Raw genomic sequence first — 26,675 nt, 5'->3', positions numbered from 1 at the left:
GTGGGTTCGGCCTCTTTTGATGTCCTGTTTCCTTTTTTAGATTTCTTACATTAAACTTTTATGACTACACCCCCTCCCCTCTACCCACGCTCCCACTTGCTTCTATCTCTCTCTTCCCCACAGAAGGCTCATCATCTCCATTTGACCCTTTGCCTCACCTCCTGTGCTGTCATGTCGGTGTCCCTGTCCAGCATCCCTGTAATGCTGAAGGAGAAGAGCTATCCAGCCGGCATGCTGAAGGGCAGTCCTGCCCGGAGCTTCTACCCAGTTCCTCTCCCCGGCCCTCATCACTATGTGGACTTCTTCCCGCGTACGCACAACCTTCTCCACCCGCTGAAGTCCCTCGGTCGTCTGGTGTCGGACGCTCAGGCTTCCCTGCCGCTCAGCCTGCACGGCGGGGCCACTCCCTTTCTCGGCCAGGCCGGCCACAACGCCTCGGTCCTCCACGAACACATGTTGAGCGCCTCCAGCATCCCGTATCTGAGCCAGATGTTGCCCGGACACCCACTCTACTCCAAACCGGAGGAGCTGGCTGCTGTGGTGACCGAACACGCCGCCGGTCCGCTGTCTTCAGACTTCAGCAGCCCGTCCAGTGAACGGTCTTCTTCTGCTCCTACATCCGCCAACACACCGCCCAAGGAGAGCTTCCTTCGGCTCCGGAGCGCGGACCATTCACCAGAGAAAAAGGGCGCATCGTACAACTTCAGTGAGGACGACTTGTTCACGGTGCTCTACGGATACTCCGGCAGCCAGGAGCGTAGCGTGGGTCACGCCATATCGGGAGTGGCCCTGCCGGAAAACTCAAGTGAGAATTCAGATTACGGACTATGGATTAAAATGACTGGCGTTTCATTTTGTTTGGTGTGCGATAATAAAAACTGCCCTTGATTTCACGTTATCCCCCAAACATAAATGTTTCCCTGTGACTACTATTATAGCCGAATATAACACATAGATCAGAATCTTTGTAATGCAGTTAAAGATGAAACACTACTCAAATACTCCCGTTGAAATAGTAACGAGAAACCTTTTTTATCTCCCTATTTTGTTCACATTTGTTTGTTTTCTCTTTAGTTTCTGACTCACACATTTTCCCACTGGACAAAGAAACTCTTGAACTTCCAGAGGGTAAGAAGCCACCATTTTTATCTATTTATTTATTTGAATCACCTTTACGTGTGTCCTTGATTGCATGATAGAGTGCTGAAATCTGAGACAGCTTTGGCTCTGTGCTGCAGGGTTAACCATCCTCCAGGCATCCTGGGGAAACGCTTCGAGCTGTGGTGTTTTTGCGGATAAACGCAGTATTCCTAAAGGCGCCCGTTTTGGACCTTTCCAAGGAAAACTGGTCAACACCAGCGAAATTAAAATATACGACGATAACACCTTGATGTGGGAGGTAGGGTGGTGAATTGTCTCCTCATAGTACTGGTCTTTAATTGGATATTTTTTGTCGGTATTTCTAATACTTTTAACACACCCTGCAGGTGTTTGAGAACGGCCGCCTCAGTCACTTTGTGGACGGAAGAGGGGGATCTGGAAACTGGATGTCTCTGGTGAAGTGCGCTCGCTTTCCCGAGGAGCAGAACCTGGTCGCCGTGCAGGTCCAGGGCCAGATATTTTACGAGGCCTGCAAGGAGATCACGCCAGGCCAGGAGCTTTTGGTGTGGTACGGAGACTGCTACATCCAGTTCCTCGGGATCCCCCTCACACTGAAAGACCCCAGAGAGGACAGCAACGCGGTGCCTCCCTCTGAAGGTCAGGATTTAATCTTCTTCACTTTTTTAATCATCGTACATATATTTAGTTTGTTTTTAAAAAAAAAGTTTTTCCCCAGATGCAAGCGAAGGCTTCAAGTGTGACAGATGTGGGAAGGTGTTTGCGTACAAATACTACAGAGACAAACACCTGAAATATACGCGCTGCGTGGACCAGGGGGACAGGAAGTTTCCGTGTCACCTCTGCAACAGATCTTTCGAGAAGAGGGACAGATTACGGATCCACATCCTCCACGTCCACGAGAAACACAGACCTCACAAGGTAAAACATCCCTGCATCCGTCTTGCTTTTGTGAGGGATTTCCACACAAACCTCCCTTTACATGGTTGTGGTCTGTGGAAAGTTTTAGATGGTGCTGAAAGAACAGCTCCCACACTGCGTCACAGGTATCTTCAGATTTTTATTGGACGTAAAAAAAATAAATAAATAAATAACATTTATACGAGACTTGCATTTTGTTTTGTTTCTGAAAAGCGAAAACAACTCCGAGATGTATTTAAACACATTCACAAAATGAGGTTAGGTTCTTTTTAGCTTTATTTTGAGCTTAATGCATTCGAGTGACACTTTGTGTATGTGAATTTGCTGCAGTGCTCGGTTTGTGGGAAAAGCTTCTCCCAGTCCTCCAGTCTCAACAAACACATGCGCGTGCACTCGGGTGAACGTCCGTACAAGTGTGTCTACTGCAATAAGGTAAGAAGCTTTTTTTATTCTTTCTAAAGTTGCGTTTGGCTTGACAAAGACAAGACTGTTTGACAATTGGCTCGATACCAAAGAAAAATAGGAATAAATCCTGGAATTCGACTTAATTGCTGGTGCCAGAATATTTTGAATACGCCATGGGTGTGCTGCCAAAAATAAATATATACAAATAAAATAAAATGAAAATCTTAGAAACATTAATTGTTTTACAGCAATAACGACACTGTCCTCTGAGAGGTTTTTCCCACCCTGCTTCTATTAGACCTGCAGGCTTTCTACTCGTTCCTCTTTAAACTACATCCGCAACCATTTCGGGTTTCCTCCTGTTACGGTGCATTTGGCACGCGCCTCTCCTTATTGTTCCTCGCGGAGGGCACGCTCTGCATAGACACTTACATGCTAATTATCGCCAGATGTACACTCACCCCTTTGTCTGCCAAGATTATACTTTTATTTTATGGCCCTGGAATGAGCAGAAGTTTTTCTTTGTGTTTTTCGTTCTTTGTTCTCGATATCCTTCCCTTTTTATGTGGACTGTGGACGTTTTGTTCAAGCTATTCCCCTTTATCCTTTATTTCGACTATTTTAGGAATGTGGCACGAGCCCAAAGGTTTTTGCCGCCTTTGAGCACTAGGCTGCCCCTAAAAATGCCACAAAAAACAGGAAAAAGTAATCCTTTAACAAAAGTGTTTATGAAATGTTAAGGAGCATTTAAAAAAATAAAAAACAAAAACTTTTTCTGGCAAATATATATATTTTTTAATGGCTCCCTTATTTACGCTTACCCAGTGTTTTAAACTCCACTCTCCCAGGCCTTCACTGCCTCCAGCATTCTGCGCACACACATCCGCCAGCACTCCGGCGAGAGGCCCTTCAAGTGCAAGCACTGCGGGAAGGCCTTCGCCTCCCACGCCGCCCACGACAGCCACGTCCGTCGGACGCACGCCAGAGACAAGCCGTATCCATGCGAGCTGTGCGGAGCGTCTTTCCAAGAAGAGCAGGAGCTTAAATACCACATGAAAAGCCACAAAAGTAAGCGCTCGATTTAAAATACCCGCCTGGGAAGTGTTTTAGGCTAACAGCATGGCATCAGGTGTTTTTTTATGGGTTCAGACGTTTTTATGGGTGCTGTCTAAAGGAGTTCATTACAGTAAAGCAATTGAAGCAATCGAATATTAAGAGGAATAGAAGTTCAGTACAATTATTATTATTATTAATAATAATAATTAGACCTGCAGGCTTTCTATTATTATTATTATTATTAATAATAATAATAATAATAATAATCCATAATAAAATTAGCCTAAGACAGTTGAAATATTAATTAGCTTTGCTACAGACTGCTGTTATTGGCAATGCCCTTCAAAAAGAAAAACAACTACTGCAAACTGCCAAACTAAAATGTTGCATACTTTTTTTTTAACTACATATTTTCTGGTACTTTTCTTCCCCGCAGAAAGGCAAATCTTGGACAGCACCATTCTCCCGTCTTCTCCGGAGAGAGGATTGCAGGAGGAGTCCCTGTTTCCGCTGAAGGACCATCAGAAGAATAGCGGACAAAACTTTCCTTACAGCGGCTTAACAGTTTTAAATCCAGAATATCGGCCCTGGAACTAGACTCTACTTTCTTCTGTAAACATGACTGATCCTGTGATATATATTAGATGATTTGAGACAGCACAAACACAGCGAAGAATCTTTACGCAGTGTTTGTGGTGAGACTGTGAAAGATGAAGGTAAATTTGTTGTACAGGCCTATTTAAATAGGTGGATAATAACTGGATAATTTGAGCTGCTGGGCAACTGTGTCCGCGTCTATTTATATGAACATGTTGTGTATTTTCATGTGGCTTAAAGCTTCTCCACTATTGTTGTGCGGGACAGTTTTGATGCATTGTAATGCCTATTATTATTATTATTATTATTATTATTATTTCCTTGCGTCATCTACCGCTTCAAAAGCAAACCTATTTTATCGCTGTAGATTTGAGTCGATTTGTGTATAAATGTACCCCTCCTAATTTATAATGTATGATAATGTTTTTTACTGCAATGTTAAGCTGCCAGAAAGCAACTACAAGTGTCGTCGTTTGTTCACTTTGAGCGTCCACTTTTTCATGGTTAACCTAAAAAACAAAAATCAGCGCATGCAACAAGAGTGTTTTTGCTCTTGTTTATTTCCGAATGTAGAAAATGTATTTCTAAAAAGAATAAAATAAATTAACACTGCCCAAACTGTGCACTCTGGCTTGTTAATAGTCTTAAAGGGTTTTGTTGTTGTTGTTGTTGTTTTAATTTATGTTTTCATGATGAATAAAACCTTTAAACAGTTGTTATTTACCATTACAACCAAGAAGCAAGAGTTGTATTTTATATAAATTAATATAACTGCATCTCAACATGCCTAATGCAATCTCCATTCCCAGTTCCAGACATGCATCCATCCAGTCAGGCACATGTCACTCCATATGCATTTACAGTCTGCCGAGCTCTTGTTTTTTAAGCCACGTGATGAATTGGATGCATCATGCTCACAGTAAAAATGAACAAACCCCACTGGACCAAATGAATGACAATGAAATGAAGCAGTAAGGGTCATTTCTCCACACACAAAGGCAGTCGCCATGACTGACATCTGCCCTCATGCTGGCACAAACTGTCCCACATGTGTTCCCCTGAGATCAGATAGATAGAGAAAAGTGTGTGTGTGTGTGTGTGTGTGTGTGTGTGTGTGTGTGTGTGTGTGTGTGTCTGTCTGTCTGTGTGTGTGTCTTAGGGTTAATTTAAGGAAAGCCCCAATTGGTAGTGTGGTGGTGGCAACAGCATGAGGTCTGACAGATGACACAGTGTCCAGTCTTTGTCTCTGTGCTCTGTTATGTCACCTTTAACCTCTTGGCTGCCATCCTTCAAACTGTTTGGATGAGTAATAACAATCACACTGCAAAGGTAGGTTCAAGTAGAACATAGAAGAGGAAAACTATGAAGCAAGACACTGAAGAAAGTGATCGAAAACACATCACGAAGCACGATATTTTACAAGAGCCAGTAAAAAAAATTAGACATTCAAAGTTGCTGTCAGCTCAGAGCAATTAAAGACTGAAAATTAGACTTCCTCCTGGGTTGTCTGCAGAGATAAGAGCAGTAAAGAGATTAGCAATCACTCCAGCCTCTCTGTTTATTTTCTATAATGGATGGACAGCAGTCGTCAGGGTCAGGGGTCACCTCCTTACTCAGTGTTTAACAGCCTCCCTCTCTCTTCAAATAGCCAAACTATGGATGCTTGAGCAAGTGTAGATCAACCTTCAATGGACCAGCCCCTCCCACGTATACAACCCCTCAAGCCACCATGAATGGGCCCACTGTGAAAAGACAAGATACTCCCCTTTGTGGTCTTCCAGGAGCAAAAGGGGTGGAGGAGAAGGACGGGACAAGAAACAAAGACAAAAAGAAAGACAGAAGGAGAAAAGCGAGAATGAGCTGCCAGAGCTGAAATACTGAGATTGTTAGCATGCTGTGCTAAAAGACTGGTTTTACTAGCGCCTCTGTGATTGGCTGATTTAGAACTCAGCGCTAAAGCCTGAAAGAATTTTTATCTAGGTCGTTTATGTGGATTGATTTCACACTTAACCTCCTGGCAAGCTAACAGGGCCCTCTAAAGGGCAATCCATTGGATTCATCTCTGTATTAATGTGATATTAATGATGGGAGGAGTGGAGTTTTTATGGCAGTTAATTCCCTCTGAGGTTGAAGCAATAGAGCATAACATTCCACAAAGCAGTTTCAATACTTTGATACTCTGTAACACTCAAATGTGTCCCGTAAGAGTGCAACATTCAGTGGTATGATTCAAATATATTAGCAATCACTCCAGCGCTCCCTCATGTAAATGCATGATTAGCTCTTCTCTTCTCTTCTCTCATACAGAGCTGAGTAGTCAAATGCTCTGATGTATTAGCTTCTATCGATTGCCTAATAGCTGTCAGTGTGTATGTGTGTTTGTGTGTGCTGTAGTCTGATGTTGAGGCTAGCCGTTGCTCCAGACAGGCCTCAGACCTTCAGCTGAGTGGACTCGTAAAATACAACCACAGCAGCTCTGCGTCCATCTGTGCCTGAGCCTGCGTCAAACCACACAGCAACTCACTGATGAAAAAGATACATGAGAAACTTTAAAACATGTTTCTTCTTGTTCTTTATAAATGGTCAAAGTTTATTTTTGATTCCTACTGCCCCCTTCATCCAGCGTTTACCTGATTGTGTTTTGCATTTCGGTCAAAATATGCAATTTATGCACAAAATATACACAAAAGAAAAAGCTGACAAGGGTGACTTTCTGTACCACCTCTTGCCTGAACTCTCTTAGCCAATATACAGTTCAGTTTTATTTCTATAGAGCTAAATCACGTGTCACAGGTTCAAGGGGCTTTATATTGTAAGGTAAAGACAGTGCAATAATACAGAGAAAACCCCAACATTCTGACGACCCATGAGCAAGCACTTGGTGAGAGTGGGAAGGAAAAACTCCCTTTAACAGAAAGAAACCTCTACACCAGTCAGGGAGGGGCAGACATCTGCCAGATTATTAATCGACATAAATAATTGAATATAACCTTACTGCTGACGACTAGTATTTCACCAGTGGGATGTGATCCATTGTTCATTATGGTTCTCACTTTAGACAGAGTTCTCCTCTTTGTCACCATAGCGGCTCTGTGGTGTAGCGTTTTGACCATTTGATTAACTAACAAAAGATCCCTGGTTCAATCCTAGGAGAAAGCTCAAACCCAGAGGGATTCGTGTCAGGGAGGGTGTCTGGTGTAAAAACTCAGCCAAACCAAGCATGTAAAGCTTCCTGCTGTGGAGACCCCCTGTGAATAAGGGAGCAGCTGAAAGTAGATTCTTTATCACAATGTCCAGAGAGTCCGAAGAAGAATCAGAGGAAAGATTCTGGTCCTCTCTCAGTGATTTGTTTATTTCTCTATCATCTGTTGTTTCACTTGTACTTCGAATGACTGTAATGCATCCTTCATTTAATTTAATTTTAATGAATTTTATTAGTTTCATGTTGTTCAACAGCATGTAGGCACTGACTCTGCAGTTGTTTTTGATTTTTGCATGTGTTAATTCCGTCTTTTAAATCTACTTTGTTGCATTTTTAATCCCAGCTTTCTGACATTTGGTTCATCCTTACAGAGAAGGTGTTCTCTGTGTGACCCTTTCATTCAAAGAAATATTAGACTTAAGTCATTTTAGTTTGAAAGGACCTACTGAGCTATGCCACCCCCTCCTGTTCCCTCAGCTGAGAGATGAAGCTGATCAGCTTGTGTCCTGCCATTCATGCCTCGGGTTGAAGATGTTTTCTTCGGCCAGTGATTTCCACTGGGACAGTGGACAGTAGAGGAGTAGACATACAGAGAGGATCAGCATCCTGCATGCTGCTGGCTGGATGAAAGCAGATCAAACACTGTCTGCAAAGCCCCTCCATATTGCTCCTGAGAGTGTGTATCCTCTAGGTGGGATTGGTGTGTGGGGTGGGCAGATGGCCTTATCCTTCCCTGTGGGGGCTGGTGTGAGGTTCCATTGTGGTCCCATGGGGCAACATATTTGCTGACACACACGCTTACAAACACACACCTCACATAACCCCCTGCAACTCACAAAGCAACCTATGAGAATCTACTGTATACATTATATCTGAGTCTTCTGGTACCTATCTATCTATCCATCTATCGATAACCATCCATCCTGTTTGAACTATTTAACCCCTGATGGATTGCAGGGCTTCTCTTTCGAGTCAATTCATATGCAACTAAGCCGAAAGCAGTGATTCTTCTTGTAGGCTGACATGTGGCATTGTCATTCGGGATGTTAGAAAGTGTTATAGAGTTCTCCTCCCCATGCGTTGCGCTTTACAAAAGTTTTTCTCCGTGTGCTATCTGAGTGTCTTTAGCCGCAAGGCTTTTGTCCGCGCCCAACTGTTATTCCTGCAAGTGATGAAGTTGGTGGTAGGTTAGTGAGGAGAGGACTTAGTGTTACTGTACTCCCCTTGCTCCCTCCCTCTTTCTTTTGCTTCTGTTTCTACAGTACATCATCCCACCTTTTCTTGTGACCCCTCTGATGTGCATGCATTGAAATACTTCTTCAGAACCTTTTTAAGGTTATTTGATCCAATGAGAACTGGTGTAAATACTGTATATGTTTTTTGTTGTTGTTGTTTGTTTTTTCCGCTGACACACACTGACCATGTAATTCCTTTGGAAGAGCTGCCTCATGTTGCTAGACCCCCAGTTGTGCATGAGTCTTTTCTGGGGTGAGTGTTTCCTTCGTACTGGTGCATACATGCATTAAGGCACTTCAGGCATCCTTAATGTTTTTTTTTTTTAAATCAATCTTTTCTGCAGTAAGTGTAGTGAAAGCTGCAACGTTTAAAAGAAAAACTGTGAATTAGTAAAAGAATAACTGCATGTGTTGTTCCTGAGGGAAGGATTTACAACATATGGACACTGTACTCCTGAAACATGCGCATGCATGCACAGACAAGGTGACCTCTCTGCCTCCAAAGATGTTTGCTGTTAGTCCAGCTAATCCTGACTAAGCTGTCCACCTAGATAAACACTTGGAGGGTGTCGCTCCTGTATGGTATACAAAGAGTAAGTGCCAGAGTTCAGTTCACTTTCTCACTTTTACTGCCACATCTTGGGGGATGGATCCTTCCTTGGGGGAGAAAAGAGAGATAAAGATTTAGAGACAGTCTTACACATAGCTTACTGTACCAGTGTCACTTTTCTACAAATACTGAAGAGCACAGAAGATGTGAACACGGAGGAAGTGGAAGATTTCATTCCTCTTGGGGCGGATTAGCTAATAAGCACCCTTGTCTTTTCCTCATCTTCCTTGTTTCCTTCATCAGTTTTTCCCTGAGAATGCACAGTCACCAGCCACACAGGACAGCCAGTGATTGATTTTCCCACTGACTATCACGAGAGCATAGGAGTGAGCTGTGCAATCTACTATAACCAGTGAGTGTACACTGGACAACCACAAAATTAAAACCACTGACAGGTGAATTGAATAAGATTGATCATCTCATTACAGTAATGTGCACTGTAACGTCATCCACACACAGCCCACTATAGTAATGGCACTCACTGATGGCAGCAGCCTCCCCTTGGAGGACAGTGCGCCGCACCAAACTGCAATAACTGCTCATAACGGCTTGGGGAACACAGCAAAAGGGTGTAAAAATTGAGTTTTTCCTTCCCACTTTCGCCAAGTGCTTATTTGTGATAGGGTCATCTGAAGCTAGTACAGTCTCTGTAAATATCATGCTCTTTCCTTGCCTTTAAAAATGTTGTAATTCTAACTACGCTTCTATTGTTCGTGAAATAATTTACTGTGACCCCAGTCAGCTCCCGCTGGTCTGTGAGGTCAAAGGATAGAAGAAACTAAAAGGCCCCAGGGTGTGGATGTTTAGCAGCTACCTCAAGACTGACATGACTGTTTAAGCACCTGATGGTTCGCACTGGTGCCAAACATCGGCAAATTCGAGGCCAAACGGTCATAAACCTGCTCATCCAGGAGACCAGAGGTAATGATTCAACAGAGCGCGTGCTGACAGTGATGGAGACGAAATGATGAGGCGGTTACTGAGTGCACTACCACAGCTAAAAGTACATGTGCTTCTGCTTTGCAGGTCACGCTGTGCATGCGTGTTCCTAAGTGTATTGTCTATCAAATGTTTGTGACTGTGCCCTGCCACAGGAAAATAAAGCGTCTTGGCCCTGGAGCCGCAGCCGTCCATCCCCACCCCCAATACTGAGTCATGATGGCTTTTTGACAGTAGAGCTTGGAAGACAAATGCCCCTGTCCTGCTGAAACATTCATGTAGCCTTATGATCCTCTCCTCCAACTAATGTACCCTAACAGGCCTTTATGGCCTCACTCTAGCCTAGCGTCACCTTAGTGCTGCTTCCCGGCATCTAAGTCCTTAACACCCAGCTGGTCTTTTAAGCCCTTTCAGCAGTTTTGCTGGAGAGGCCTTGTCTTAGGAAGTTTTCCGTAGCAGACAAAGGAAGGCTGCATAGTCATTACTCCAAGAGACGCTCTAAATAAAGCTGCATATATGCACATGTGTCTCCTGCATGTCTTTGGGGATGGTTAAGGCAGGCTCTGTCATTTGCTTCCAGGTTCATGTTGTTTCCCTTCTTGTTTCTTTCATCCTTCACATGTGGTCATTGACAGTTTTTGTAACCTGACTCCTAAGCACTGCATTGATCTGTTAAGATTGTCACTTTAAAAAAAGCCCCATTAGGGTTTAAGGTTTGACAGTTGATATCAGCATCCGTTAGTGCTGCGTAGTGACCCGGAGAGCAGAGAGGAAGGTGTTGAAGAGCAGGAAGGGACCACTGTGTATAGTTACATAGTTTGCTTGTATTATAAAAAAAAAAAAAAAAGACAAAAGTCAGAAGATAAAACTTAAGAAAAAATCAAAGTGCTGTAAAGCTTTCTGCACTGAGCAAAATGACCTCAGCGTGTCATTGGACCGTGTCCTCTGTGTGTGTCCACCCTGTGTGGGTCCACAGGGAGATCTGGCCTGAGCAGTGTGTTTTACTATTCTCTTGGCCTCCCCACTGTGTTTACCTCTCCGTGGTAAAAAATGCCATATGCTAAATGGGCTAATGTTACGGCTCTTGTTTCCAGGCGGCCCATCGGCCCCACACACACTCCAACATCAGTCAGAATGGATATCTAAGCTATATCTAAGCCTATAAAGTAGAACATCATTGATCTGTTTATGCTTTTTTTTTTAACAATCTCCAACACATGAGATTCATCTCGGTCACAGACAATCTTCTGATGGTCATTGATTCATTTGGTAACACCAGACCAATTAATTAGCGGTAGCAATCATTGCCGTCCTTTGTTTTCAGTCCTCATTGAAGCATGATCTATTACCTCACAGTGTTTACCAATTCAGGAAGTCAACTGAATAATTGTTGTTTGGTTTGTTTTATTTTTAATTAAGTATTCAGCAACACATATAGGCTCACGCCACACAGCTTTACACCCCAGACTACATTATTGACAATGTTCTTATTGACTGAGATAATAGTCATAGAAAATGTCTCAGGATACGGTAAGGGCCAGCCCACATCTCTCTTAATGTGCAGGTCTGCACGTCTGCAAGAATTTTCTTCACTTCTGGAGTGAAGTGAAGAAATGGTGCATAGTGTCTACATACCAGATATAAAACTGTGTCCAAACATCTTTATTGTATCTGTTTTACTAAACAGTTTACTAAATTTAAATGATCCTAATTATAAGTTGTAAATCACTTCAACTGAGGGCTGAAAAGCACAACACGATACAGGCAGGCAAAAAGTGGGCTTTTACTTACGAGCTGCTACGCAAAAATCTATGCTAAGCTGACATTAAATTAAAAATTAAAATAATGCCAAAAATTAAATCATTTCAATTCAGGCTCAAGGAAGATGGGCTACAAAAAGAGGAAGGATACACATATGAACTGACAAATAAAGGGCAAAGAGGAAGTTTTTCCAGATGTCCAGAAATTCCAGAAATGTTTAGTGTCACGAACAGAAAAGAAATGGACATAAATGTGTTATTTCAATTAAACAGATGACCAGATGGAAGAAGACCATTTGAAATTTAAAAAGGCTGAATCTGAGTTTTAGCCTTTGTTACATTCCCTTAAAAGATCCAGGAGATGAGGGAAAGGGAAAAAAGGAGATATGGGGGCAAAATGGATAAATTAAAGGGTTTTATTAATGTTCCTATTACTAACTAAACTGAAAGAGACAGACAAGCTGCTTTCAACTTTTAAAGAAGGAAAACAACAAAACCCAGGGGTTGGCCAATAAACTGAAAAGTAAGTCAAAAAAAAGGGTTAGTTGCTAAAACACTCCTTTCCACAGAGCAGGAGCAATCAGCCACCATATACACAGCTCACTAGCTGCAAAACCACCAAAGCTCTCTGGCACTAGGGCTCACCTTTCTCTGGCCCTAAGCACTCTTAATTGCTGATGGGAGTTAGCTGTACAAAAAAGGTGGCACCTAAGGCAGGGGAGATGGCATAATCCTGAAAACACACATCACAGACTGGAAACAATGCCAGTGTGATACTAGGTGTCATCAGATAATTGAGTTATCACACACACTATGGGAATTGTGGCTTTACTAATCTGTGGTACTGACAAAAAAATAAGTATACAGTAATTATCATCCATCGAGCAGTGCTAGGAAGAGAAAAGACAAGAGGAGGGAAGTAATGAAGTACAAGTATATCTTTACTGTACTTAAGTAGCGTTTTCAGGTATCTGTACTTTACTTTAGACAACTTTTTACTCCCTACATTTAAACACAAATATCTGTACTTTGTACTCCTTACATTTACCAGGCTCATTATTTTAGGTTCTACTGTATAATTTATGGCTTTATAGGAGTTAAAGTGAACCAGAGCAAGTTGTGGTACTTTAGCATTTAGCTAGCGCTACAGACGAGGGGCTAGCTTAAAGGGAGCAAGGTTATTTCAAATGTAAAACAAACTGTTTGTGTGCAGTCTGTCGCACAGTGTGTTGGCAGCTGCTGTATTTCACAGGGAGAGATAAGGATGAGAACGGTTTTAGTCGGAGGTGGAGAAAGATGTAAGAAAGAGGGAAAGGAATGGAAGAAGAGATGATATATTTAAAGATAAGAACTGATCAGTGACACTTGATATACTGCAGATTTAAAGAATACATGTCATTTTACTATTTATAATCTATATATGATGTGTTTTCATAAATGATGTATTTTCATATTGTGAAACATCCAACCTTGTGCTATTCAAATGTTGCATGAAAGGACTTTTTGTGCAGGATAAACAGGTCAGCTTGGTGTACTGTGGTGAATTTACAGTAAAGCACTGTGTTGGACTGTTGCACAGTGGCTGTGGTGTTCATGGTCAGGTGTAGGTTGAATTCAGTTGTATAAATCCACAAGAGCAGCAGGTCAGCTGATCAAAGTCTGTACACAAACAAAATCTGTTGGAGCTCACGTTTGAATTTTTTTGAACTTGTACTTGTTTTCTCTGCGCTGAGCAACTGCAACAGATCTTAGGGTTACCCCATCTGCTGAAGCTCATTACTTTTACTAGTGTATTTTTTTTAACACAGATATATGTACTTGTCTGTACATATATCTGTAGTTTTTCCACCTCTAGAAAAGACTTCATATTCACTTATGAGGCTGATAGGAAGTTAAGCCACGTCTCAAACTGAAAGGAGGGGAGTAGACAACTGCAACATACATAGACTGATGAGGAGAGTGATCTTAAGACATATGTAATGTACTCAAATAAAGGACTCAGCATGTTTCTGCAGAAGTTTTCTTTAACATTGATTTATTGTCTTCTCTGAGACTACCAGACCCTCACTAAACTACCTTTTAGACGCTGTTAAAATGCCATTTCAGAGGACCAATAAAAAAACTAAAAGTTTCAAGACCTATTAAATATATCTGCAAATTTTGTTTTATTTAAGAAATAACTATACAGGCATTTTGTTCTTTCCAAAAAGTGTGAGGAGAGTTAATTTGTTTGGATTTTTTGGGATACACCGATGACAGGTCTGAGCAAAGATAAGCATGTGGCATTAGTACCCCTCATTGCATGATTTTATATCCACTCTGGGTCCGTCTCTCAGGCTCCACCTCAGCTCTCGCCCAGCGAGCTCCAGGAGCAGATCAATGTGTCTGAAATGGAGCCGACCCGCAGTCGGCAATAATGGTGCTCATATCATCTTAAAGGGCTCTTCCCAGAAGACCTTCCTCCTCACACTCTGATACATGCGTCAAACACAGTAGCCAGCAGAGGGGAGACAGAGGTCAGTCCAGTGTTTAGCTTAGCGAGCCCTGCTAACAGTCAGAAGCTTACATTACAAGGTCCTGTTCATTAAGGACCCCAACAAAACCAGCGGTAGTTCTCAGACTTGGTGGCGTATCGCAGGGAGGGTGGAGTGGGTGGGTATCATATGATCTGCATGTTCTCTGCAACAGGAAGCATCTGTTTTCTTGACATGAAAAATAAATCAAGCACCTTTCAGCCTTCTTGTCTCTCTCGCTCTCTGTGTATGTGTGTGTGTGTGTTTTCTTTTTTTCTCACCGACCGCAAAACATCAATTATGGCACCTCCTACCATAAAAAGATTGATTCACGGGCACCAAAAAATTCTGAATATGATTTTTTTTTTTCTTTGCAGACAGGGATATGACCAGTTCATGTGGATAACAACTGGAGATGTCACCTTCACCACTGAAACATAGTGACTGCTTATTGGAAGCCAAATTAGCTTCACTGATGAGCCACTCATCTCTAAAGGTCCTGGTGGACCTGAAAGGCCTCCTCGGGGGAGAAGGGTTTAGATGTGACCCTTCCTTCCTCTGCTTTCTACTGTGGGAAGGCCTCCTGAGGACAAGCAAGCAGAGGGACACGGTAATGCATGAGGTGACAATTTTTATGGATTTTTTTCTTTTTCTGGTGGTCCAAAACATATTGGTACCATATTTATAAGTCCACCTTTTCTCGCAAATAAGGTCACTTGTCTTAAAAAAAAAAGAAAGAAAACACTGAACTCAAGGCTTGAAAACAGCCTAGAAACCAATGGATGACGTAAAAGTAGCTAGATCTATCTTTTATATGAAGTCTATGGATCTTCAGATGAATTAACCAGATTGTTGTGAATCAAGACAAAAAATAAAGTGTTGATTTAGAAAGATTTAGATGTAGAGCAGGTTTCATTTCAACCTTGCATTCAGGCTCCCTCCAGGTCAAGGTCTTCTTTACGTTTATGCCTCATTCAAATGGTTTTATAGTGACTTATAATCAAGAGAAATTAATAATTCTGTACTTTTGAAGAAACTCAGAGGAAGAAAGCTCTGAAGCCTCCTCAACTAAGAGTAGTCCAGGAAATAAATCCACCTGTACTCTGTACTATCTCCCCAGAGCATCCAGATTGGTTACACATGCTAATCATGTGTGTTGATTTGATTTAATCTCAGCTGCCAGCGAAGAGGGTCAGCGGCACAAGAGTTTCCCTTCTGTCCTTGCGGTGTTCAGGCCCAGCGCCTTATTGATCAGAATGAGTAAGTTAATAAGCTTTAGACTCATTCATCAGCAGGGTAGAGACTGGAACTGTGCACGGCAGGCTTAATCAAGTCATCAGTGCCCGTCAAGCATGAACACAGTAATTAAAGGAAGAGGGAACATAGCGATGGGGAGACAAGCAGAGCAGGGGTCTATAGGGCTTGCCTTGAAGAGAGATAGAGAGCTTAAGTGCTTCATTTATAAAGTACCGATTTATAAAGACAGTGGCTGAGCAATGACAGAGTTACAGTCATCACTGTTTGTTTTGCCAGAAATAGCTCTCACATTAATCCGACCTTAGTTAATCAACAGCTGAAATACAATCAGCCAAACGATCCAAACAGTAACCCGAGGACAGACAATTCATCCCGCCTTGAGCAGACCCTCCTAAGTGTAAAAACACGTGTGCATAAACAAGACAAAGGACAACACACCCCTCCTCTTCCTAAAGATACACACAGCCGAGGAAATCGCCAATAATCACCCTTATCATCATCGTCCTCCTCCTCCTCGACATTTCACCGCTGCAACAGAAGCGCCACGTGAAAGAAAAAGGATGATCTCATTCGGTTTTCTTGCCGGATTGCTGAGGCCTGCTAGATTTACAGCAGCAGCTGTGAGTGATGATTTTCCTCCACGGATAAAAGCCGTCGCTCCTGTCTGGAGCAGGGGAAGAGATAGGCTGGAAGAAACTCTAATGGGCTCCATGCACTGATTTAGAATCACAGCCCATCTGAATCTATGGATTCTCGCTGTTGCCACAGATGTGCGTGTCAGGTCATTCGAACATTCCTCCTGCTGGTTATTTTAAAAGGGAGGTTATGAACTTTGTCGCACAAATATCCTTCATCCTTTGTTTTGCTTTGAAAGAAACATGCTTGACTTTGCTAATTTGGACTGCTGAACATTAGCTTCAATGTACAAGGAGACATTGCAGGGGTTAAATACTGTTTACTGTGCATAAGATATTATTATATTTAAGTTATTTAAATTTCTAATTAAACTTTAAAGGGTTGGTTCATCCATTCATATCATTTGTGCTTATAGGATCATGCTTATGAGTGTAACATGTGAGCAATGGGCTTCACTCAGGTGCTCCTATCCCCCTGTGCCCCATTATTTTTAAACCTGACCATTACACTGTCCCTTCAACTCCTGTGACAAACACACACATAATGAAGGCAGCTCCCAGACCGAGCATCCATTAACTGTGACTGTTGTTGTCCTGTAACATGTCTCTGCCTTGAGACAAGTCTCTGAGCTGAGAGGCGGTTTTGATGTGTGTGGTGAGGAAGCTGACAGGTACCGTATTCAGAGGTGGACGGGGAAGCACAGGTGCACGCACATGCACAAGTGGGACACACATGCACATACCCAGACACATAAACTTGTTTAATTTAATTAGCATCCCTTCTAAGTTTTGGCAGCTTTTTTTAGTCTTTATTGCATTAGAACAGAGAAAGAGGACAGATTTAAGCCCAGGCCTCTGCATCCAGCCTTCCAGCACATGTGTCTCCATGATTTTTAAGATCTTTCAAATGCAACGAAATGACCAAAGCGAAGTGAAGTGACCTATGTGCTTGCTATTTCTGTTCTTTGCATTAATTGGTTTAACATCTCAATCCACACATCTCAATCCCTCCCCCCTGGTCTTTCTAATCACACAGTGCAATGGACAGGATGAATACTGATCCCCCTCTGGGACGAAAACCAACAACCACAATCACAATCTGCTTTACAACTGATAATTAGCACGGGGAAAACATCTCCCATTTGGGCTGAGAGTTTGAAAAACACATGCAAAAAAAAAAAGCAACACTGTGTGTCTAAATGATGATGATAATCCTACATGGAGCATACCTGGGGCGTATACAAATGTGCCTGCAAACCAGAGCACAGGCACACTCCCACAGCAACTCAATTACAGCGCGAGTCCTTCATAGATCTGTTAGTTTATCTGATAGCCAGATCACCTGATCGATAGAGAACAACCACTGAGGGTTTATTTAAGCCTGCCGATCATTAATGTGGGGCCTGCAGTGCAGAGACAGATCAGGGATGGAAACCTGTTGGAAGAGCTCAGCAGCACAAACAAGGCCAGCACCAGATGTGTGTGTGTGTGAGGCTGTTGTCGGAGTTTCTGTAAGCAAGATCAAGAGTTGCGAGCTTGATTTCTCACTCTGCTTGATGGGGCGAGGACCGGGTGCTCATCTCATCTTAGGCAGCAGTCGCCCTCGCTGTATTGATTCCCATATAATCATTGACAGAGCAATCTCTAAATGACTGGCATGGGATTCAATTAAAGGCTCAGCCCACTGATGATTTCTTTTTCTCATCCACCTTGTATGGCACCACCTCCCTCAGTGCCTCAATAGAAACACCGTACCTCCTCAATTAATGGGTAACTAATAAATGAAATGAATGACCACTTGTTTCTCAGTGACAAAGACCTGTGATGAGAGTGGCCGGCCTCTAAACACAGAGGCACGGGGCAGCACACTCCAGTGTTTGCATTAAGATGTTGTATAAAGTTTGCCCCATTGTGGGCCATGCTTCCTGGCCCATTGCGGGGCTTACTGTCACAGGGCTAATTGTGCCTCTGCTTAGTCCCTTTGTGGCAAAGCACACTTCTCTTGTGTGTGGGGCGAAAGAAAGACAGCCTTTTGGAGCTTTTGGAGGGGTCTGGGGGGTGGCGGTTCAGGGCATGAGGAGGAGGGTGAGCACTGGCAGTAATGAAGGAGCAGGCACGTATGGCCAACAATGAGATCCATGGGATTATGGTACAGACAAAGACAGTGTTGCGGCAATTACAGTGCAAACACCGCTGTATTGTGTGTATGTGTGTATGTGTGTATGTGCGCGTGCATGTGGGTCCACGGAAGTGAGGGCATTGCTCTGTTAGCAGCTGTGTCTCAAGAACCTGATCGCTGTAAGAAGAAGAAGGTGTGTGTGTGTGTGTGTGTGTGTGTGTGTGTGTGTGTGTGTGTGTGTGTGTGTGTGTGTGTGTGTGTGTGTGTGTGTGTGTGTGGCCCACAGAGTGATTAAAATCAGAGAGGAAATAAAGGGAAAGAAACCTGCAGCTTGTGTATTTTTTGTTTGTTTGGGGGTTTTTTTGCACTAATAATGAATAAATTTTTTTTAAAAAAATGGCAGTGATGTCATACATTTCAGTCTTCATCAGCAAATCTCTCAAAAAGACAGAAATTAACAGTGTGCAAATTTATTTCTCACTAGAGTGACAAATACCTAAAATTCTTAGTAAATACATAGTAAATAAATAAACTGAATTTTCTTCTTTTACTGGATGAGGACAATGAGAAAAGAAGACTAATCCTTTAAAGTGTTTGTTTAGTATTCCCAAACTACATTTACAGTTATATTATTTTAGTGTGTATTGTATTGTCTTAAAATCAGCTAAAAGTCTACACAGCACAATGAGGAAAACAAAAGACCTGTTTGAATTTAAAAATATCCCTTTGAATGTGCACACAAAACCACTAATTTGTCCTTTTTTTGTGATGATCTCATCTCATTCACTCCTTTCCTTAACCGCTTATCCAATTTAGGAGCGAGGGCTGGAGCCTATCCCTGCTGTCACAGGGCAAAATGCAATGATGAGCCCCAGAATCACAAACTCTAAACTACTAAACTGACCTATTTTTATTACACTATTAGTGCTAAGTGTCTTTTTGTAGATGCATGTACAAAGCAGTGCTTACTGTTTTCTCACACTGTAAGACAAAGTACACTTGCAATCTAAGATGTGCATTGATCTTAGCTCACCAAATGCATCTTGGGAACTGTTACGAAAACTTGTCAAACTAAGGCCTTTTGGTCCAGCTCGTCATTTTCATTGAAATACTACCATTTCCTTCATTATTCCCCCCCCCCAAGCTTAGGCTGATTATCAGGAGTGGCCCATTTACAGTATGGCTAGAAGGTAATTAGTGGGATGAGCTGGGCAGAAGGATCCTCTTCAAGGGTTAAGAAGCCACACACTCAAGTACCCCTGGCTTCTGAAGACCAGTGGAGCTGGTGTGCTTCTGGGTGGCTTGATAACAAAAGGAAAGAGATTCCCTTTTAGAAGCACCCGCGCTAGCACCAACTCAGTTCAGAGGGAAACTCTAACAGTTACCTCAACTTAATGATTTTTACTATCGGTCTTTAATCCAGAAAAATGATGAGCTGCATTATGTCTGTTTTCAGAAGTTGTAGCCGCATGGCAGGTTTGTTTGGTTTATTTCAGTCACAAAGTCATATTAAAAATCTTTTATTTCCTTCAGGAATCATGCTTCCTATTCGAAGTGAAAACATGCAAGAGAAATAATCAGTTTAGCGTTTGTCTTGCTATCTTGCTAGCAGGCAGGTAGAGCCCACACATACACATCTTCCTTTCCACTGACAGATAAGACAGAACCTCTGTTTGAGTGGCTGATGGTGATTACCTGTGCCTGAGGGACTGAAAAACTCACACATACTACAGATAGCAGCTTAAGCCTCAATTATTCCATTCATATGGAGGTAATTGTCTCCCATGAATATGAAATGTTTGGCAGTCTCTCCTTTAACACTGTGAGAGCTCTGTTGATGCTCGTGGTGGAGAACAAAGCCCTCAAGGTATGTCCCATTTCCATATGGGGGAATTGAGGAAAGCTTGAAACATCCCACTGTTTACAGTAAACTCCTGGTCCCTTCAGAGGATCTGGAAAAGCTGGCACTCATACCAGCAGCTTACTCTTTAACCTTCACCCGCCAGCTGCTCTTCATTTAACTCCCCGAGCTGAGATCATTTCTCCGCATGCACTGCGCAGAGTTATTTTAAATTTTGATATACGATAATCGACTACAACATTTCATTTGAGTTCCTGATGCATTCAGATTTATGATTAGAGATTTCATTTATTATTTACCAGCACTTGCTGTTAATGTAGGCTGTTAATGCAACAGCTTGACCTATGTGTAGCACAGTCGTGCTTTTATTTTATTTATGCTTATTGAACGTATGATGCTTTGGTTTATATATTCTACATAATGATTTCAAGTATCTGTTTTTAACTCTTACACTGTTACAGCAATCTATAATCACATTAGATTAGTTTTAAGCTCTGAGATGTTTTCCAATGCCGCCCTCAGCAGGAGATGGTTCTCGGCCATCACTGCGTAATTAACTTTGCTAATCAAACCTGTATTCTATCAGTGTTAAAGATCCCTACAGGGAAAGGAGCTGTTGTGCTCTTTTCTTAACAAGGCACATATTTGTTAATGTCCTCCTGATTTATTAGGAAAGGGACATTCAGTGAGCCTTTGTCATGGAGAGACCTCTATATAAGAGCTCTCATTGGGTGAGCGGGACTACCAATCAGGCTTTTGGAGGTCAGAGTTTTTTGGAGGATGGGCTGGGGAAAGCGGGGTGAGGACTTTAGCATAAGCATGGGGTCAATCTGCTAGGACTGCTCTGCACAGTAAGGGGCCCTCCACAGGCTTGTACCAGGGGTCTTTATTTCAGGGTTCTTGCACTTTTTTCCCTTTTTTAAAAAAAAAACACAGCAACTACATCAACCTTCTGTCCTGACCTGCTTGACTCATTCATATGTATCAGTTGCTCTCTGGGCTGCGAAGTTTCCAGATGCATGCCTGCGTGAATAGGTGAACTAATTTGGGAAGTAGTCCTAAGACACAGACCGGGGATCCTGTCCACAACACAAGAATGTAGACTTAGAAAAGCAGCACAAAGAGAAGAGCTAATTTACAAGGATGCCGTTCTTGCAAGCAGAAGATGGTGAAACAGTACCACAGAGGGTTATAGTTCAAGCACAGAGTTCTCCTAAATCTTGTGATGCTGTAAAGCCATTAGCTGATGAAGCCATGCAACAGTCAGCAGAAACTGAATTATATCTTTTCAAACAGTGACGCAAAAACAGCAAAAGACCTAAAAAAGATGCATTGTTATAGTAAAGATTAAGTAGTATTTCTTATAAAGAAAGTATCACATTTGCTCAGTGGTCCAGGAATTCATAGTAACACCCCTGACTTCCAGTTACAGATGCACACACCTCCGTGTCTACCATTATTAGATTTTTCCCGTATGCCACTCGGTGGACATGATGCTCAAGGCTGCACATACAGGAAAAAGTGTGGATTTGAATAGTGGGGGATGGGCATGTACAGTATATATATATGTATATATATATATGCATGCACAAACATGCCAATGTGTGTGCTGTTCCCTGTAACAGGCAGACACTGTGAGCTAAGAAACAGACAGCGCTTCATTAGTGATTCCTGTAATGTCAATAAAGTTGGGATGGTTAACAGGAAGAGTGTGGGATGGGGCAGGGGGAGACCGACCCAAGGCCATGGGATGTGTTGGACCAGGCTGATGACGGCGGTGAGCCCATCACTCATCAGCTGACAGAGGGAGATCTCACTGTCACAGTTAATATGCAGGAAGCACTCTGAGTATTGTAAAGACTCTGTCTGATGTGTACAATCGACCAGTGGACAACAAAAAGCTTAAATCCCCCAAATCAAAGGCCTACTGAGTTTTTTTTTAATGTGATGTTTGAGAGAACACATTTTCCCATCTTAACATCCAGATGTTGGTAATTACTATACAATATTTTCTGAAACATTTCACACTTTAATTCAACCCTATCAGAGCAAAGTTCTTTTGGTAATTCTCAGCATCCCAATTTAGCTGTCCATTGCACATATTATAATTATTATAAAAAAATGTGTAAATGTAATATTTCCAGGTTCAGTACGAACAATTAAACACATAATGAAGTTATACTGTATTTATTTAATTAGAAAAATAGTAGAAATATCCTAACCTTGAGGGCACATGAGACATCATATCTCTTTAAGGACTCAGGATCTCAGAGATTTTGGTCCATATTGACACGGTAGTGTCACACAATATCACACAGTTGCTGTGGATTTGTTGACTGCACAGCCTTGATCTGACTTTCCCGTTTCATCACATCCCAAAGATGCTCTGTTGGATTGATATCTAGTGCCCGTAGAGGCCATCTGAGTACACTGATCTCACTGTCATGTTTAAGAAACCAGCCTGAGATCATTTGAACTTTGTGACATGGCATGCTATCCTGCTGGAAGTAGCAAATAGAATATGACTACACTGTGTTCACAAAGGGGTTTATGTTGTCTGCAGCAATACTCCGGTAGACTGTGGTGTTTAAAGAATGATCAGTCGGTACTAAGGGGCCAAAGTGTGTCAAGAAAATATCCAACATACCCATACCATCCGAATGTTGCATCAGGAATTGAGAGTCATCAAATCAGGGAATGTTTTTCCAGTCTTCAGTTGTGATGATCCGTGTGAACTGTGGCCTCAGGTTCCTGTTCTTGGCTGACAGGAGTAACACCTGATGTGGTTACTCTTCTGCTGCTGTAGCCCATCTGCCTCAAGGTTCGACGTGTTGTCTGTTCAGAGATATTCTTCTGCAAACGTTGGTTGTAAAACAGTATTATTTGAATAACTGTAGAGATCCAGTCAGCTTAAATATCCTCTGACCTCTGGCATCATCACGCTTTTTTTTTCACCTTAGTGGTGGTTCTGCAGAATAATCGCAGTAGAGAAGATGGTCAGATACTCAACCTGGTACCTGTCTGACACCAACAATGTTTCCGTTAATAAGCAGTCCAACAGGTCTACCTAATGAAGTGAGTGTACAGGTAGGTTTTCGTTCATCTGTTGGTTTGTTTTTTAGGAAATTTGCTGTTTTCAGGCTCGTTATTGTAAAACCACTTCCACCATTCCCATTAATAACTGAACATATGCATTTAATAAAACACATTAAATATTGTGAAAATGTAAAAATAATTCAACCCTATTATATCAGGAGTTGTGATGGGCCTGGAAATTTTTGCACTTGACATTATTGACTCTGGCAGCTATCAGTACACCACACGGCATCTTTTAGTTTAGACATTTGTGTATTTCATAGCTACAAAACTACTTTTTGTTACCCTTTTTAAAATGTTTTACTGCCCCTAAATGTACTGAAAAACTAAGATTGACAAAGTCCATAAATAGATAAAAATAACAGAAAATCACTGAAAATGAATCAGAAGCATATCTGCTGTTCACATGATTTAGATGCTGCCTGAAAGATCAAACCATTAATTTATGGTGGGGGTGGGAAGTGTTTGCATTGCGAGGTTGTGTAACACATAAGGGTAAATGTTTTAATTTTTCTGGAAATCATTGTGTACTTTTAGAGAAATTTTACAATATATGAAAAAGAGCCGTGCTTATTCAGCATGACCAAAACCTTCTGAAGATATTTCCATATCTTCAGACATAAAAATACTGAAACTGTGAGTAATGGCATCATGTAAATGCCGAATCTGTAGAATGAGCCTACTATTTAAAGGGGGACTATGAAGCTTATTTACCACTAATGATTTCTATTCTTGGGTTCTCTTAGAGTAGCTTTGCATGAGTCAAGTTCAAAATAATCCTTATTTATCTTATACTTCAGGTAGAACATTAGGAAAAGCATTAACCTCCCAAGACCCGAACTCTTCCATGGCATGCATTTTTAATTTCTTTTTGATATTTGGGCTGATTGGGACCCAATGAATGTAAAAACAAAGAATTACCAGACTGATTTTTTTTTTACCTGATTTTTGTTTCTAAGAAAAATGAGAGCCACATATGAGGATATTCATATAAAATGTCGATAGATCAGTGGCAGTATAATGTCCTCGTAAGTGGACATCAGGCCCTTGTAGAGCAAAATTGAGTATTTTGGTCTAAATAACCCAAAATGTGGTGTCCACATATGTGAACGCCAGGTCCTAGGAGGTTAAAAATTAAATAGTTCACTTAATGGGTGAGAAAGCCATTTTCTGTTTTTCGGGATACACAACGAATCTGAAGGGGCACTTGTGCAATTTATTCTTAAATATCCACATTTGATATGCCTGATTTTTAGTTGTTAGTCAGATGTAACCAGCATCTCTCATCATTTCAGGTGTTACTAATAATAATAATTTGAGAGCCTGAGATGAGAAGGGTTTGTTTCTCAGACATGCAGCAGATATGGCTGAGCGATGCTCTTCTTGATTATATCAAATGCATATCTTCACATTTAGTATCAAAAAAAAATATTAGATACACTAACTAACTATGGAAAATCAGTGCTTGTTATTCTGTATGTCTCCCCAGAAGCATCCTCTGGTTGAAGCTGCTAATCTTGAGGTCAAAGCACCATCTACTGGTCATCATTAAAAAGCCAAAAGCGCTGCTTTTAATAGCTTCTCTGCATGCATCCATGCACTAGAGGGTAGTGTTGTACTTGTCTCATCCGAGGGACCAGCACTTAGTTTGTACCCCTACTTCACATTACAAATACAAATAACACTAAAGGTTTTGATGTTTATTTGCTGTATATTCCAGTTAATCCTTCTGTTTTTTAAAAAAAAATCCACAGTGCTGGTCTCCCTCTTCAGTGCCAGTTCAGCAGAGAATGATCAGTTTCTCCATAAAACATCCCTTCTGTGTATTGCCCAACAATACTGAAATTTCCAGTAGTTTGATTTCTGACCCCATATGAGTAATAACATATTCTGCAGTCATTATAATAAGTGGCTGTAAATTCTTACTGGTGGGAATATCTGAAATGCAATGCAGTGATAATAGCTGGCAGTGATTGTGGGAACCAGTTAGACATGAAGGAAAGCTTTGTAGTATCTCTACTGTTAAAATGCAGTCTTGTTCCGGCCTCTGTGTTACAAATTTGCTTGTTTATGTGGGAAAATTTCTGTTTGTCCTTTTGCACAAAAAGAGCCATGTTTTGTTCTTCTGCTGGCATTTAAGCAGAACTGAACTCCATAAAAACTATCTCTGAGAAAACGTGTTCGTGTTAACCTTTAGAAAAGGCTGCTCCTGTCATCTGTGAAGTCTCCATTCACTCTCCTTGTTCTCACAAAGGTCATGGGCTAACCAAATGTCCCCAGGATAAGGCTAAAATGTTGCTATCCTCTCTGAAAACAGCATTTGGCATTTCTGCCGTACACCATGAATATACAGTATGCGGAGTAGACAGATACTTCTTGAACACCTACAACTCATTCCACATGATTGGAACTAAGTGGAGATATTGTGTTTGAGTTCCTGACCTCATGACTTTGCCAGGTGAATGGTGGCTGTACTGAACCCATATAATAACCAAATATTATATGATATAATTAGATAATCACACTTTTCTACATAGAAATGTATAGGCAGTATAGGCAGTGGTCAGCATTGCAGCCACACAAAAAGAAAGTCCAGAGTTTGAATCCACTGACCTCTCTGTGTGGAGTTTGTATGTTCTATCTGTGCTGGTTTTCTCTAGGTTCTCCCAGCTTCTTTCTACAGTTTAAGGACATGCGTTGGTTAGGTAGATTGGCAATCCTAAATTGGCTGTAGGCTGTAGTAAACTGGCAACTTGACAGCTGGGATGGGCTCCAGCTCCCCCCGTGACCCTGAATTGGGTAAAAAAGAAGAAAATGGACAGATTTGGATTTCCAATATCCAAAAAAGGGCTTTAAATGTTCCTTCAAGAAGCCTGGAGAACTATTCCTGAATACTAAAAGAAATTACAAGAAAGCTGTCTAAGAGAGTTCAGACTGTTACAGAATAAAGATGGTGCCAGCTCTATCTTCCTCACATCCCTTAGTGCTGATGTTCATTTGTGGTGGTTTGTCATATTGATTAACTTGCTGAATGCCGACAGGCAGAAATCCCTTACACAGATGCTTCTCGTACATGCTGGACTGCATGATAGAAACACTCACAGGAAACTTTCAATGTCAGAACATCACAACAACATCAAATGTTAAGCCTGGACATTGTGTCTCTGTAAAAGTTGTGCTCCTCCACGGAGGAGCTGAAAGACATCAGAATGAGAGGAGGAAAGGACTGATGTAGCTTGTAGACCAGGAAATTAATTAATGACCACCAGCATAACGATCCATCTTTCTGACAGGCCAGCCTCTCGTCTCTAAAAAAGGAAAGCCTTCAGCCCAGATGTTTTACATTTAAT

At 41.7% G+C, this 26,675-nt stretch overlaps 1 protein-coding gene across 1 annotated transcript; it reads left to right on the top strand.

The window, feature by feature from the left end:
* Window positions 1-171: 171 nt before the first annotated feature.
* On the top strand, window positions 172-4,098 carry prdm14 (PR domain containing 14). The gene is made up of 8 exons (XM_063483731.1): window positions 172-805; window positions 1,075-1,128; window positions 1,239-1,399; window positions 1,488-1,758; window positions 1,838-2,040; window positions 2,371-2,472; window positions 3,294-3,513; window positions 3,938-4,098. The coding sequence occupies exons 1-8, from the start codon at window positions 172-174 to the stop codon at window positions 4,096-4,098; spliced, it is 1,806 nt and encodes a 601-aa protein (XP_063339801.1).
* Window positions 4,099-26,675: the final 22,577 nt, after the last annotated feature.

Source organism: Pelmatolapia mariae, linkage group LG9, assembly GCF_036321145.2.
Source record: "Pelmatolapia mariae isolate MD_Pm_ZW linkage group LG9, Pm_UMD_F_2, whole genome shotgun sequence".
NCBI lineage: Eukaryota > Metazoa > Chordata > Actinopteri > Cichliformes > Cichlidae > Pelmatolapia > Pelmatolapia mariae.
The sequence above is the reverse complement of the archived record's forward strand: the minus strand, read 5'-3'. Positions and strand labels throughout refer to the sequence as shown.

Bases quoted from the DNA above. Each gene is read 5' to 3' on its own strand.
- prdm14 (XM_063483731.1), top strand. From the start codon at position 172: ATGTCGGTGTCCCTGTCCAGCATCCCTGTAATGCTGAAGGAGAAGAGC. The intron at 806-1,074 runs GTGAGAATTCAG...TTTTCTCTTTAG, and splicing joins GGCCCTGCCGGAAAACTCAA to TTTCTGACTCACACATTTTC. The intron at 1,759-1,837 runs GTCAGGATTTAA...GTTTTTCCCCAG, and splicing joins CGCGGTGCCTCCCTCTGAAG to ATGCAAGCGAAGGCTTCAAG.